This window comes from Prionailurus bengalensis, chromosome B3 (genome assembly GCF_016509475.1).
Source record: "Prionailurus bengalensis isolate Pbe53 chromosome B3, Fcat_Pben_1.1_paternal_pri, whole genome shotgun sequence".
NCBI lineage: Eukaryota > Metazoa > Chordata > Mammalia > Carnivora > Felidae > Prionailurus > Prionailurus bengalensis.
Window position 1 is genome coordinate 98,630,937 of NC_057355.1, and position 15,457 is coordinate 98,646,393.

At 35.3% G+C, this 15,457-nt stretch overlaps 1 protein-coding gene across 3 annotated transcripts in view; it reads right to left on the reverse strand.

Moving 5' to 3' along the window:
- The window catches only part of SOS2 (SOS Ras/Rho guanine nucleotide exchange factor 2), a 91,292-nt gene that overhangs the window by 37,416 nt on the left and 38,419 nt on the right, over nt 1-15,457 (reverse strand). For 2 of the 3 annotated variants that reach the window (XM_043556097.1, XM_043556095.1), the window contains exons 7-8: nt 14,933-15,043; nt 11,029-11,127 (exon numbers count right to left, since the gene is read on the reverse strand). In XM_043556097.1, the coding sequence (XP_043412032.1) occupies nt 11,029-11,127; nt 14,933-15,043 (210 nt within the window). The remainder of the gene's footprint in view (nt 1-11,028; nt 11,128-14,932; nt 15,044-15,457) is intronic. The other variant, XM_043556096.1, reaches the window with a different exon arrangement.

Consider the following 15,457-nt stretch of genomic DNA (forward strand, 5'->3'; position numbering starts at 1 on the left):
TGACCCTGAGGTCAAGAGCTGCATGTTCTTCTGACTGAGCCAGCCAGGCTTTCCTAGGTCCATTACCTTTCATTTATATATCCTAAAAATTATTCTCCAGAACACAGAACCATCTGTGGCATGTTTTGAGATACATGTAGAAGTCTTATTACCAAAAGATCAGCAATATAAACACTTGAAGAGACTATCATTAGAAATAAAGCCTTAATTTCTAGATTAAGAAATAAGAAATTGAGAGGATGAAAGTAAAAGAGGCAAAATACCAAAGAAATTGGGAAAGGATCAGGGCTTGGTCATTCGGACTTCTAAAGGTGAAACATTACTAGCCAAATCACTTATTTTGCTGCTTTAAAGATTTCTTCCAAAAGATTCTTCTCAGCTCTACTCTAAAACATTTCCTTAGTAAATATGGGTATTGATGATATAAAATGCTTAATTACAGTTTTTTTCTTACTGCTTCTGTCAATCCAAATTTCAAATTATCTCTAACAATGACAGTCTACCAAAATGAGAGCTGCTCTTCTATTTAGGTGTATGAGGATACTATTTCTACAGTCTACTTAGTCTTCAGGCTGCTCAAACTCATCTATATAAATGGCCATGTCTTTTCTAAATATCCATGTTATAATTAAAGGCTGTCAAGGAGCAGGAAAAAAAGGATATTTCAAGGATATTTCAGGGTATTTAAAGCATAGGATTTCCTAGTGATCAAAGTATGTAAAGCAGTGGCTCTGTTTGCAATGATCTTAGTTCACCAATTTGCTAAACATTTCCTGAACTTTAATTAAGATCAGTGAGATTTAATAAACATCAAATAAATACCCAAGCTATCTATAGACATTTGAAAGAATGTATTCTAAACATCTTACGGCAACACAGAAATTACCATACTGAACTACTTACAAATAAGCCAAGCTCTTTCACATCTCTATGGCTTTCTATAGGGTTTCTCTGCTCCTCCTTATCCACCTGACAAATTAGCCTCTGGACAGCTCAAATGCCTCTTCTCTATGAAACTCTTCCTTTTTCTCCCTCCTTATATTCTCTTAAAATAATATCAAATTTATAAAAAATTTATGAAAACAATACAAATAATTCCTGTATAATAGGAGTAACCAACTTTTAACATTTTGCTACATATGCTTCCTTATTCTGCGTGAGGGTATGTGCACCATTTTACCCCTGAACTATTTGAGAGTAGTGTGTGATGCTATCCTTTCAGTTCCTTGCTGAGGAAGGAGAACCACTGCTAGTTTTGAGATGGTTTTTGGAATACAAGGAAAACTTAAGAGATACACAAATTACTCTCAAATACTATCATTCCCCTTCATTCCTTTAATATGCCAGCAGTGCAACTTATAGCAAAGATACTCTTCTATGGTAGTGACTGACTTCAGGAGATGTAACATTCATGAAGTTCTATTATCTAATTTTGTGCATATCCAATTTTGTCAATGTCCTGATAATCCTTAGAGTAATTTTCTGTCCAATACAGGATGCAGTCAGGTTTCTACTGGCTCTCTCTTTTTTCCAGTTTTATTAAGATATAATTGACATACAGCACTACCTAAGTTTACCATACACAACATGATTTGATTTACACATATTGTGATTTACTGCCACTCTTAATCTGCAAAAGCTCCTCAGCATTTACCTTTCATTGCTCCCCAAAATAAATTACACACCAGAGTAGGATAAAAATCCCTACATCCCCAAAGCCCGTATTAATTTTTTTCTTACTTCCCTAGACATTGTTACTCCTGCCTCAGCAATTCCACAGTACTACTTCTTAGACACTTAATTACATTTACTTGTTGTAATTATTTGTTTAATGTTTATTTTCTTCACTAAGCCATGAATTCCTTAAACCCTGGGATATGTTTTATTTACTTTTATGTTTATTTATGTTTTGAGAGAGCGAGTGAAAGACAGAGTGTGTGTGCTCAAGCAGGGGACGGGCAGAAGGAGAGGGAGAAAGAAGTCCCAAGCAGGCTCTGTGCTGACAGTGCAGAGCTTGACACAGGGCTCAAACTCATCAACAGTGAGATCATGGCCAGAGCCGAAACCAACAGTCAGACACTCAACCAACTGGGCCACCCAGGAGCCCCTATTCATTTTTAGTATACTACATGGTAGATATCCAAAGGTAATTAGAATGAATGACTACTGTATAAATACTTATAATTTTGTTAAATGTTTAGACAAATAATAGCAATACACATTTACTTAGTTCTTACTCTATGCATGCTCTTTTATGCATTACCTTACTTAATCTTTGGTACAACTCTGTAAGACAGGCTCTATGATTATACATATTACAAATGAAGAAACCAAGGTACAGAAAGGTTAAGTAATTCACCCAAGATAAACAGCAGAGTACATTCAAACCCAGAAATTCCGATTCCAGGGTTCATGTTTTTTGCTGTGCACTACACTCACTGCCTATCTACAATGATGCAGACACTATGCAAAACACTGGTTTCTGCCTAAATCTGGTGACCATGAGTTGAAGGGGACCCCCTCAATGTTAAAACAAACTGGATAATTACACAGTTTAAGAAATAAAATGAAGTTGGTGTGCTTTGGAAAAGAGGTCAAGGAGAGAAATGTCCTTTCAATATATGCCTAAACTAAGGAATAAAGTGGAAATGATCTTTCATTAAGATGTAGTATCTTATTGGGAATACAAGCTGGCACAGCCACTCTGGGAAACAGTATGGAGGTTCCTCAAAAAACTAAAAATAGAACTACCCTACAACCCAGCAACTGCACTACTAGGCAGTTATCCATGGGATACAGGTGTGCTGTTTCAAAGGGACACATGCACCCCTATGTTTATAGCAGCACTATCAACAATAGCCAAAGAATGGAAAGAGCCCAAAAATGTCCATCGATGGATGAATGTATAAAGAAAATGTGGTATATATACAATGGAGTATTACTTGACAATCAAAAAGAATGAAATCTTGCCATTTGCAACTACGTGGATGGAACTGGAGGGTATTACGCTAAGTGAAATTAGTCAGAGAAAGACAAAAATCATATGACTTCATATGACTACAAAAACAGGGAAGGGGACAAAACAGAAGAGACTCACAAATATGGAGAACAAACTGATGGTTACTGGAGGGGTTGTGGGAGGGGGGATGGGCTAAATGGGTAAGAGGCATTAAGGAATCTACTCCTGAAATCACTGTTTCACTAACTGCTAACTAATTTGGATGTAAATTTTAAAAAATAAAAAATAAAATTTTTTAAAAAGATGTAATATCTTATGAACTTGACTAAAGAATATATTCCTTGCTTACTTGATAATCATTATTCTCCTTACTTGTCTATAAGTATATCCCGAGATTTTACACACCATGTAAGTTTTTTCTTTATGAGACTTCTTGAAATACTTATCATGATTCTCTTGAATTCCTATAAAAATGCTGTATCTACTATGGATGTCTGTGTGCCTGAAGGTAAATTATAATAAATTATACATTTGTTTCTAATTCATTATACTGGGAATGCAGTCTTGGTGTGAAATAATATATGTGATCAATTCTTTTTTTGTAATAATAAAGTTCTCTCAACATTTTCATAAAAATAGTGTTTTAGTAATTTGGTGAGAATTCAACTCATTAAAACCCTATCACTTTTCTTTATATGCTTTGAAAAAAAAATGCATGATCTTCCTTAGGATGTCCTTGAATCATGTGTCAGCACTGAAAGAATACTAATTATGTAGCAAAATATTTCTTGTAGTCTTTTTCAATAGATAGAACATTTCTCTTAATAGAAATTATCTCAAGGTCTTACTGTTATAATACACTCACACACAGGAACACAAAGCCAGTGACAAAGCAAATGTTACATAATCTTAAGAATTAGTGAACCTAGGTGAAGGGAGCACACTATACTATTTTTGCACCTCTTCTCTGTTTTTCAAAGTAAAAAAGTATTTCCTAAAGAAACTCAATCGTCTCATATCGAAATATTGTCTTCTCTTTCCCAATGAGCCTCATTAGAATTATTACAAATAGGTCTTCCTGTTAAGCTTTAAATTAAATTAAGAAGGATTATGTTCTCTTGATAGGAGACTTTTTATTCTTTCCATGACTAAATTTCCAAGGAATGACCAGAGAAGCAAAGAATGTTACTTGGCCTTGAACACATCAATTGTGAAGTGAGACCAGATAAGTTCTTACCAACAGAAGAATAAACATAGAATATGCTAGAAAATAACAAAGTTACTTATAAACCAGGAAATGAATTATTTTTTTCTTGTTCCTCTTACATAAGGATTGAATTATGTATTAAGAAAAAAATCTATAATTTATCTGAGAAAAAAATTAAAAAATGAAAGTAGTTTGTCATCAACCTCAGAAAGATTAAATTTGAAAAGAACCAAAAAGAAATATATTACCTATAAGATGAACTTTAAAGTACTGCTATGAATAACAATAATATAACAATTCACTGTAAAGTAATTTCAAGTAAACTATAAGTGATATACTGTAATTTCTCCTTATGTAGTCATTTTTCTATTTTGTTTATCATAAATTCTGGTTCTGGGAAATAAAAGTTGAATAATACTTATTTTTTTAATTTTTTTAATGTTTATTTTTGAGACAGAGAGAGAGCATGAGCAGGGGAGGGGCAGAGAGAGAGAGGGAGACACAGAATGTGAGGCAGGCTCCAGGCTCTGAGCTATCAGCACAGAGCCCGACACGGGGCTCGAACTCACGAACTATGAGATCATGACCCAAGCCGAAGTCAGATGCTTAACCGACTGAGCCACCCAGGCGCCCCAAAAGTTGAATAATATTTAAATGCTATGTCCACAAATAAATATTCCTTGGTATATGACTGAAGCAAATACTTCAGATTAAAACAGGTTTAAAACTGCTCCAGGATTGTGCTTTCTATTCCCTAAGGAATGTGACAGCCTTAAGTTACACTGGCCTAGCTTTCTTTCTTATGGTTCTCTTCCCAAAGTAAGCTTAACATGAAATGAAATTTCATTTGGATGAGTACTTGAGCCAAACAATATCACAAAAAGGCAATCTACAGAATGGAAGAAAATATTTGCATCTGATATATATGATAAAGTACTAATATCCATAATATATAAAGAACTCCTATAACACAACAACAAAAATGTAACCCCCCCCCCCCAAATAGCAAAGGATTTAAATAGGTATTTATCACAAGAAGATACACAAATGACTAACAAGCATATGAAGAGATGCTCACCATTACTAATCATTAGGGAAATGCAAATCAAAACCACAATGAGATACCACCTCACATTCATTAGGACAGCTATTATAAAAAACCAAAATTACAGGGGCACCTGGGTGCCTCAGTCGGTTAAATGTCTGACTTCAGCTCAGGTCATGATCTCATGGTTAGTGAGTTCAAGCCCCACGTCAAGCTCTGTGCTGATAGCTCAGAGCCTGGAGCCTGCTTCAGATTCTGTGTCTCTGTCTCTCTGTGCCCCTCCCCGCCATGCTCTCTCTCAAAAACTAATAAACATTTAAAAACGGGGCGCCTGGGTGGCGCAGTCGGTTAAGCGTCCGACTTCAGCCAGGTCACGATCTCGCGGTCAGTGAGTTCGAGCCCCGCGTCGGGCTCTGGGCTGATGGCTCAGAGCCTGGAGCCTGTTTCCGATTCTGTGTCTCCCTCTCTCTCTGCCCCTCCCCCGTTCATGCTCTGTCTCTCTGTCCCAAAAATAAATAAACGTTGGAAAAAAAAAATTTTTTTAAAAATACAGACAATATCAAGTGTTGATGAGGATGTGGAGAAACTGGAATGCTTGTGCATGGCTGATGGAGATGTAAAATGGTATAGTGCTATGGGATAAAGTACAGTGATTCTTCAAAAAATTAAAAATAGAATTACCATCTGATTCAGCAATTCTATTTCTGGGTATATATCTCAAAGAACTGAAAGCAGACTCTTGAGGAGATATCTGTGTACCCATATTCACAGCAGCATTATTTACAATAGCCAAAGAATAGAAGTTACCCAAATGTCCAGTCACACAATGGCTCCATAACAACATACTTAGCATACTTAAAATGGTTAAGATGGTAAGTTTCATGTTATGTATATTTTACCGTAATTACAAACAATTTTATGTTTTAAAGAACCAACAGTATCAGGGGCACCTAAGTGACTTAGTTGAATGACTCTTGATTTCAGTTCGGGTCCTGATCTCACAGTTCATGAGACTGAGCCCCATGTTGACTGAGCCCCACATTGGGCTCTGTGCTGACAGTGCAGAACCTACTCGGGATTCTTTCTCTCCTCCTCTTTCTCTGCCTCTCCCCAACTCATGTCATCTTCTCTCTCTCAAAATAAACAGCAAAAAAAAAAAGAAAAAAAACACAATAGTATCACAGTCAGAAAAGATTTAAGAGTAAAAAGTAGTTTCTCATCTGCTCATGTGATAATCCATTTAGCTTGTGTTTAGAATTACTCCTTATTTCAGTGTTTTTCAAACTGTCTGTCATAATCCATTAGTGGATCACCACCATTTTTAAAAAGAAACAGAACAGAATATAAACAGATACAGCACGAAATGTTAAGTAGCATTTCATGAAAGTTTTTGTTTCATATGTTTGTGTGTGTGTGTGTGTGTACACATACGTACATATACACTGATTGGATGTTAAATGCATTTCTCATTGTGGATCACTCCCACTATATAACATAAAGAATGATTCTCACAGGACAATAAATGCTAATAACTGGACCACATTCTACAATATTTGGGCCCTTGTGATCCCACTAATTGAATCGTATGCTTAGCAAGAATCAGTGTATGTTTCCAAATATGTTTATGCAAATTGTGCCTATATCGTAATTATGTAATTCAATTACTCACTACATAAGTCAAAGAAATAGGAGTATAAAAGGAGATATTTATATGAAAACTCAAATAATTTTAAAGGCAAGCTCCTTTAAAAAGGTATAAGGAAAATGACATAAAAATTTTGGAAAAATTATGAAAACCTAGGTTTTTGCACTCAAGATTGTTTTACAAACATTTTCAAGTTCATGTACCATCTAAAAGAAATGGGAAATAGAGGGGCGCCTGGGTGGTTCAGTTTGTTAAGTGACGGACTCTTTGTTTCAGCTTAGGTAATAATCTCACAGTTTGTGAGTTCAAGTCCTACATTGGGCTCTGTTTTGACTGTGCTGACAGTGCAGAGGCTGCTTGGGATTCTCTGTCTCCCTCTCTCTGCCCACCCCTCCACCTTTCTCTTTTTTTCTCAAAATAAATAAACTTAAACGCGCATTATAAAAAATAAATGGAAAATAGAAATCACAGAAGATAATTTTTGTGATATAAGAAAGATTCACAAAGAAAAGATTTTATCCTAAGTCAACAGATTAGCACATAAATACATACAAATGTTGATCTATAGGGGTTTTGTGTGTGTTTATGAGAATGAAATGTATATAATATTCAAAATGACTGTTTAATTAGCTGACCAACTTCAGTCCCAATTACGAGGACATGGAGTCCAGTGATTAACTGGTGGCAAAACAGCTACCAGGATCAGTCTCAAGATAAGTCAGGCCATCATTAGTAATGATGCAGACATAGCTGTAAAATTAACCCTGAAGATTTTAATTTTTTTAAATGTTTTTTTTTTTTAATGTTTTTACTTATTTTTGAGACAGAAAGAGACAGAGCATGATCAGGGGAGGAGCAGAGAGAGAGGGAGACACAGAATCCGAAGCAGGCTCCAGGCTCTTAGCTGTCAGCACAGAGCCCGACGCGGGGCTCGAACTCACGGACTGTGAGATCATGACCTGAGCCGAAGTCGGACGCCCAACCGACTGAGCCACCCAGGCACCCCTGAACATTTTAATTTTTTTAATGTTTTACTTATTTTTGAGAGAGAGTGAGAGTGAGTACAAATGGAGGAGGGACAGAGAGAGAAGGGACAGAGAATCCAAACTGGAGTCTGTGCTGACAGCAGTGAGCGCAACACAGGGTTTGAATCCACGAACTGTGAGATCGTGACCTGAGCCAAAGTCAGACGCTCAAATGACTGAGCCACCCAGGTGCCCTAACCTTGAAGATTTTAAAAACCAATCATCCAGATAGGGAAAAAAAAGTAAGCTTCAATTATAAAGTCAAACAAGGATTTTAAATATTGGCACATACTAGAAGGCAATTATAAGACTAATGATAGGACTTCCAATTAGACATGAACATTCTCCAAAAAATTTTAGAAATCTAAGTATACACCTAGGGCAGACAATATATTATTCATAATGAAGGCTGCAATTATTTTTATGAGCTCTTTAGAGATCCATTTATCTCCACAGAGACATTCAGAATCAAGATGTTCACCTATTTGTGCTCAAAAACTTTAGCATCACACATTATGGGTAATAAGACTTCATAAAGAAGAATTCCTGAGGGGCACCTGGGTGGCTTGGTTAGTTGAGCATCAGACTCTTGGTTATAGCTCAGGTCATGATCTCGCTGTTCATGGGATAGAGCCCCACATGGGATCCCACATGGGATTCTCTCTCCCTCTCTCTGCACCTCCTTTGCTTGCATGGTCTCTGTCACTTTCAAAATAAATCAATAAACTTAAAAAAAAAAAGAATTTTTTTTTAATCTTTACTTATTTTTGAGAGAAAGAGAGACAGAGTGCAAGTGGGGGAGGAACAGAGAGAGAGGGAGACACAGAATCCGAAGCAGGCTCCAAGCTCTGAGGTGTCAGCACAGAGCCCAATGCAGAGCTCGAACTGGTGAACTGCGAGATCATGACCCGAGCCGAAGTCGGATGCCTAACCGACTGAGCCACCCAGGTGCCCCCAAAAAGAATTCTTGAGATAGCTTCTCATTAGAAATCACCAAATGAATTCCTTGCCTAGGTGCCTACAAGATACAGAGTTATTCTGGCTTTAATATTATTACTAAAGAGTTAGATGGAAAAAGTCTGAACAGGTTATCTAAAATAACAACTTGGTATCCTAAAGGAGATGTACAAAATACTTACGCAGAAAGATGCCTAGCTTCTAAAAAGTAATTTAAAATGTGGAAGGGGGTGCCTGGATGGCTCAGTGGGCAAAACGTCCGATTCCTGATTTCAGCTCAGGTCATGGTCTCAAGGTTTGTGAGACTGAGCCTCACACTGGGCTCTGCGACAGCCGGAGCCTGCTTGGGATTCCCTCTCTCTCTGCCCCTCCCCTGCTCACACACTCTCTCAAAGTAAATAAGTAAACTTCAAAAACTTTTTAAAAAAATGTTGCAGAAGAAAATTTTACTAAGCAAGATATTTTGAAATTACAAATGAAAAAGGGAACTAATCTGAAAGTAGACAAAAGTCCTAGATGTTAGCTGGAGTCAATGAAGATCAGTAGCTATGACATAGAGAAATTACAATGTATGGTACCCTGAAAATATCTATCTCTCCACATGCTGACTTGGGTAACAGTCCTAAAGATCAAGTTAAAGTGCAAAAGGAACGTGGAGTAGAAAAAGAAACATACACTCACGAATTGTGATGCCTATCTAAAGGCAGCAGATATTCTTTTGTAACTAAGTAGTAGTGCTTTAAAGGCTTCAAGGAATAAATAATGAGAAACCACCTGTATCTCATCAGTGAAACTATAACCCTTAGATTAAATATAGAATATACTCACTTTTAATTAATGCACAACAATAATAACAAATAGAAATATGGAATGCAAAGACAAGCCACAGGAGAGAAGATATTTAAAATGGCAAAAGACTTCAATAAAACTACAATAGTTATCTAGAAGGCCAATAAACATATACTCAAGCTCATTAATAATCAAGGAAATATAAATTAAAAACACCAGATACCATTATAAATATACCAGATGACCATTAATTTAAAAGTCTGAAAATATGCATAAAGAGCAACATAAACACTCATGCATTCTCTTAAGAGTGTAAACTGTACAACCCACTTTGGAAAACTGCTTGGCATTATCTATTACATTTGAAAATATGCACATCTTATAACCAAGCAATTTCATCTTTTAGTATATACTCTAGAGAAATAAAATGCACGCACATATGTACCAAGAGATATGTACAAGAATGTACATATCAAGCGTTATCAGCAATAGCAAAACACTGTTCATCAGCTAGGAAAAGGATAAATAAATTTGCAATTTATTCAAACAATGGAAGAAAAACTAGAAAAACATACAATATCAATAAATTTTACAAATATTACTTTAAGAGAAGATACAAGACACAAAATAATACATATAATATGAACTAATTTATATCAAGTTCAGAAACAGGCTATATATATTTTTAGTGATATATATATATATATATATATATATATATATATATATATATGGTTAAACTGTAAAGAAAAGCATGTAAGTAAGTGCCATTCAAGTCGGCATTGTGGTTTACCTCTGGTGTGTTTATACATTCATTTATTATATAACATGTTTATATTTTACATTTTTCTATATGTAATATAATTTACTAAGTTTAATAAGTTTATACTTTATTTATTAGAACCTTTAACAATTCAATATATTTTTATGTTTACTGATCTTTAAAAAGAGTTCAAGTTTTACTGTAATTCTTTTTATATGTTGCTTGGGTTCTAGCTACGAGAGGAAGAATACTATACTGTGTGGAAAAAAGAAGTGCTTTTCTTAATAAGTTAAAATGATGGAAATTTAGACCAATGTTTTGCATTTTACTAATTAACGTAAGAGGCAAATCACTGTTATTGTGTGCCTTCAAAAATTAATGAAAAAGTAATCTCTATATTAGTACTTTGAAATTCTGTATTACAAAATGACAGATAAAGACATATTTTCCTCTCTCTACCACTTGGAAATGATATGAAGACAAGAAACATAGGGTTTTATCCATGGAAAAGAAGGTAGACATTTAAGGTACTTTATTTTTATGAATAGAAAGTATGAAAAATAATATGACCAGATTAAAACTAGTTGTTAAGCCTCATAAATGCAAGTAACTTTCGGTTCAGGAAGACTTCATCTTACCTTTAATAATTCAAAATAGTGCCAACAATGATATACAGGCACCAGCATAAGGCGTGGAAGGACATAACGAACTGCCTCTTTAAAACCATCAGCAATGGACTGTAAAGTAAAAAGATGTAACAGTATATCTCTGGTATCAAGAATGTACAACAGCAGTGCCTAACACAAGTAACTTTTTATTTAAAGTTTATTTGTTTTGAGAGAGAGAGAGAGAGCGCGTGTGCAAGTGGGGACAGGGCAGAGAGAGAGAGGGAGAGAGAGTTCCAAACAGATCCATGTGGTCAGCGCAGAGCCCAACATGGGGCTCAAACTCAGGAACCATGAGATCATGACCTGAGCTGAAGTCAGATGCTTAACTGAATGAGCCACCAAGGTGCCCCTTAACACAAAAAACTTTTAAAGAGATAAGATAACAGACTTAACCAAAACAATAATGGAAATCATGTTCTATATGGAAAGAGAAGCACTATAAAATCAAGGGTTTTTTCCTCCTTTATTAGATATATACATTTCTTCATCTCTTATACAGCCAAAATAACTTTCACAATAGTCCTATACAACTTTTTTTTCAAAAGTTTTGGCTTTCCCATACCCTAAAAGATTTTTGAAAGCTATGTATCCTCTTGCACATTTTTGTATCATCATTTGAAATATTTTAAGTGATTACAAAGGATGTATTTTTTGGAATGTTGCATACTGTAAACGTGATTTAAATATGTTTCACCAAACAATGATTAAATAAACTTCAAATTTAGCTTATTTTATGAAAACATCTCTCATATAACAACATTGACAAAGCCGATCTTCATTGTCAAAATAAACAGCTAGATCAGACAATGTCTTCAAAAAGTCTTGGCTGCATTCTTAAGTTCAAATACACGTTAATGTCACAGTCTGAAGTACAGAAACCATCTGAAAGAATCTATAACTGCTTCTAACATAGTGCATCCAGGTATGAGAACATCACAAGCCTTCCCTCTCCATTATTTCAATGTCCAATGAAAGATGAGGTACTCTTCGGGGTGCCTGGGTGGCTCAGTCGGTTAAGTGTCCAACATCGGCTCAGGTCATGCTCTCGCAGTTTGTGAGTTCGAGCCCCGCGTTGGGATCTGCTGACAGCTCAGACTCTGGAGTGTGTTTCAAATTCTGTGTCTCCCTCTCTCTCTGCCCCTCTCCCTGCTCATGCTCTGTCTCTCTCTCTCTCAAAAATAAATAAACATTAAAAACTTAAAAACAAAAAGATGAGGTACTTTTCTTTTAGGAAGTTAATATTGACCCTTGTAACAAACATCTTACTTCTTAATCCTCGGATAGTTAGATACAACAAGACAGAGATACGACATGACATTTTAGCTACTGAGAATTTTTAACACAATTAAACCCACCTCCTGCTATTTGAAACCCTTTTGCTTTGTACTCAATGAATTCTCCTTCAAAAGCAAAAGTTTTGTGTTCTCCCTGGCTGGGACCCTGCAGGTTTTTATATTTTGGATCAATGCATAATGGGAAATTAAATATTGCTGGCAAGGGTAATGTGTAAGGAAAGTTGGAAGAGAAAATGCAAAAACACAAACAAGGTAGCAGGTAGGCTAGAAACTGATTCCCTGAAAGCTGTCTGTGCCCTTATATCACCTGAAAAATCTTAGTGAATAGCTAGGGTTAGGTATATCCCAGTTTTGAAAACTAATCGTCCACAGAATAAATGATTTTTTAAAATTTAGAAGGAATTTAAAAGTCACTCATATTGATTTTAAATGTCATTAAGGTTGACTTAAACTAGTATTTCTCCTCATTAGATAAATATAGAAAACAGCAATAAAGGAGGAAAAAATCTCATATGATGCTTTTGAAAGTATCCTCATAGGCAAGGGGTGCCTGGGTGGTTCAGTTGGTTAAGTGTCCGACTCTTGACTTTGGCTCAAGTCATGATCTCACAGTTCGTGAGATCGAGCTCCATCTAGGGCTCTGTGCTGAAAGCGTGGAGCCTGCTTGGGATTCTCTCTCTTTCTGCTCCTTCCCTACTCACTCTCTCGAAAAATAAAAATAAACTTTACAAAAAAAAAAAAAAGTGAAAATATCCTCATAGACAAACACTGCCATAATTCTCATAAATTGTTCACTGAAGTTAAATTATAATTTGTTCAATGGACTTGTTAACATAAGATGCACAGTCAACTTACTTTCCTAAAGATTAATTTCTTTCACCATTCAATTAATGAAAGTGATGTCAATCACTCGATATATTTTCATATATTTTATATATAATGCTTTAACTGGAACCAAGATGAAACTTAAAATTAAGTCTACAAAGATCACCTATATTGTTAATTAGCACTGAAATGGCTACTAAAGCATATTCTCAAGTGCTAATGCAATGTATATTTATAGTGTAAGAACCATAAATCACACAAGCAAATGTCTATTTAACATGTGCCAAATGTGCGTAGTGTATTCCCATTTGGTTTTTACAGTTTAAAACCATAAGAGATATACATTATGATCATTTCACAAATGAGCAAACCAAGTCTCAGAGATTAAGTGACTTGCTCAAGATAACACAATTACTGACTGGCCCAAAGCCAGAAGTTCTAACTCCAGAGCTCATGTTCTTAAAGTGTGCTATACATCTTCTAAACAAGTTTTTTTGTTTTCTGTTTTTCTTAACGAAGCATTACCTTCTTCACTTTACACTGAATGAGTCTTTTTAAAGTTAATACAATACAAGTGAGTTTGGCCTGAAAGGGTTTAATCTAAGTCTTTGAATTTCATTTCATATCTGCAGCAATAGCTTAAATAACTGGGTCCTAAACATTCAAATCGCACAGTAAGAACTCCTAATAAAATAGGAATGAAACAAGAAATGCAAAGATCTTACAGGCAGACTGTCCCATTTACATAATGTTTACTTTATGGCTTATATGAATATAGAATATTTAGCTTAAGAAAAACTATTCCTTCATTGAAGTAAATTTTGAGAATTAGGTGTCATTTTTATTCCAAGTTGACAAATTACTCAGTGTAGAGTAGAAGTAGGAGACAATAAAGGGAATTCACACTGACGAAGGCAGAGGGATGGTAAGTTCAGTTTTGAACACATTATATTTGAATTGCTTGTGAGACATCCAAGTGAATTAGCTCAAAGGGCAGCTGGTTATACGAAAATGTACAGTCGCACGCGCGCGCACACACACACACACACACACACACACTGCTCCAAAGAGAGCAGTTTGAAAATACAGATAGGAAGTCATTAGCATATAGGCAACAGCTGAAGCAAAATGTACAGATAAACTTACCCAAGGAAAGCACAGAGGGGCAGAAAAGCAGGGGCTGATAACAGAAATTGGAAAACATCTACAATTAAGGAGACTAAGAAGAAATCAACGAAGTAAGATAAAAACGAGGACCAAGTATCAAGGGAGCCAAAAGGACAAGGAGGGGACTAACAAATACTACAGGCATAAATATGAAATAAAAATATCCACCGGACTTGGATATTGTATGGATATTACATGAGGATATTTTCCACTCTTTATGATTTCTGTTCTAGGGAATTCTCTACTCTTTATGATTTCTTATTCCTGTGGGGAGTAAGATCCTGAAATAGCTCTGCATATTAATCTCTATATCCCAGACCTAGAATGTGTCATATTCTTGTAGCAATCAGAATGTATAATAATATTCTAGAAAAGATTTCTACATTAAGAACAGACTGAAAGAACTCAAGACAAAAACAGAAGACAATCTAAAATAAGCTAACAGTGAACATATTTTGAAGTACTTGCAAATTATTTCCTTATGTGCTTTATGAAAAGATTCTAGAACTACAAATATTTGAAGGATAATATAGTGAAATATTTCTTTAGTTGCTTTATAAAAAAAATAACATTCAATTTAAGTTTACCTGAAAGTGTAGAGCCACTGCAGGTCTGGCCATCAACTTACTGAAATGTTCATTAAATTTTGGAGACAGAATATCCTGTGATAATGTTTCATAAGGATCAAATGCTTGCTCCTATTTTGTTTAAAAAGGAGAATGTGTTAGGTTTAAAAGAACATCTTTTCTACTAATACGGCACAGATTACTTAACGGCAAATTTTTATCAAGTCTTCAACTAAGTTTCAGAACTTTTTGCTTTCTACTTTTAAGGGGCAAACAATAACCAGGAAATTTTTTTAAATGTAAGTAATGATCTTGAGTGATAGATGCTGAGGTCTTAAAATAGGTGACTGAATCTGTGGTCAGAAGTTATCAAACTTAGTGCTTATGCACATTTATCCCCAGTAAATAGGATTTATTAGTAAAAGAAGGTTGGGATTTGAAATTTCAGTTAGGCTTACCTAGATTGAAATGAATTTATACTTAGGATACTTCCAAGGAAGCAAAATGTACCACTGTTTTATCCACTCCACACTTTTCAAAATTAGA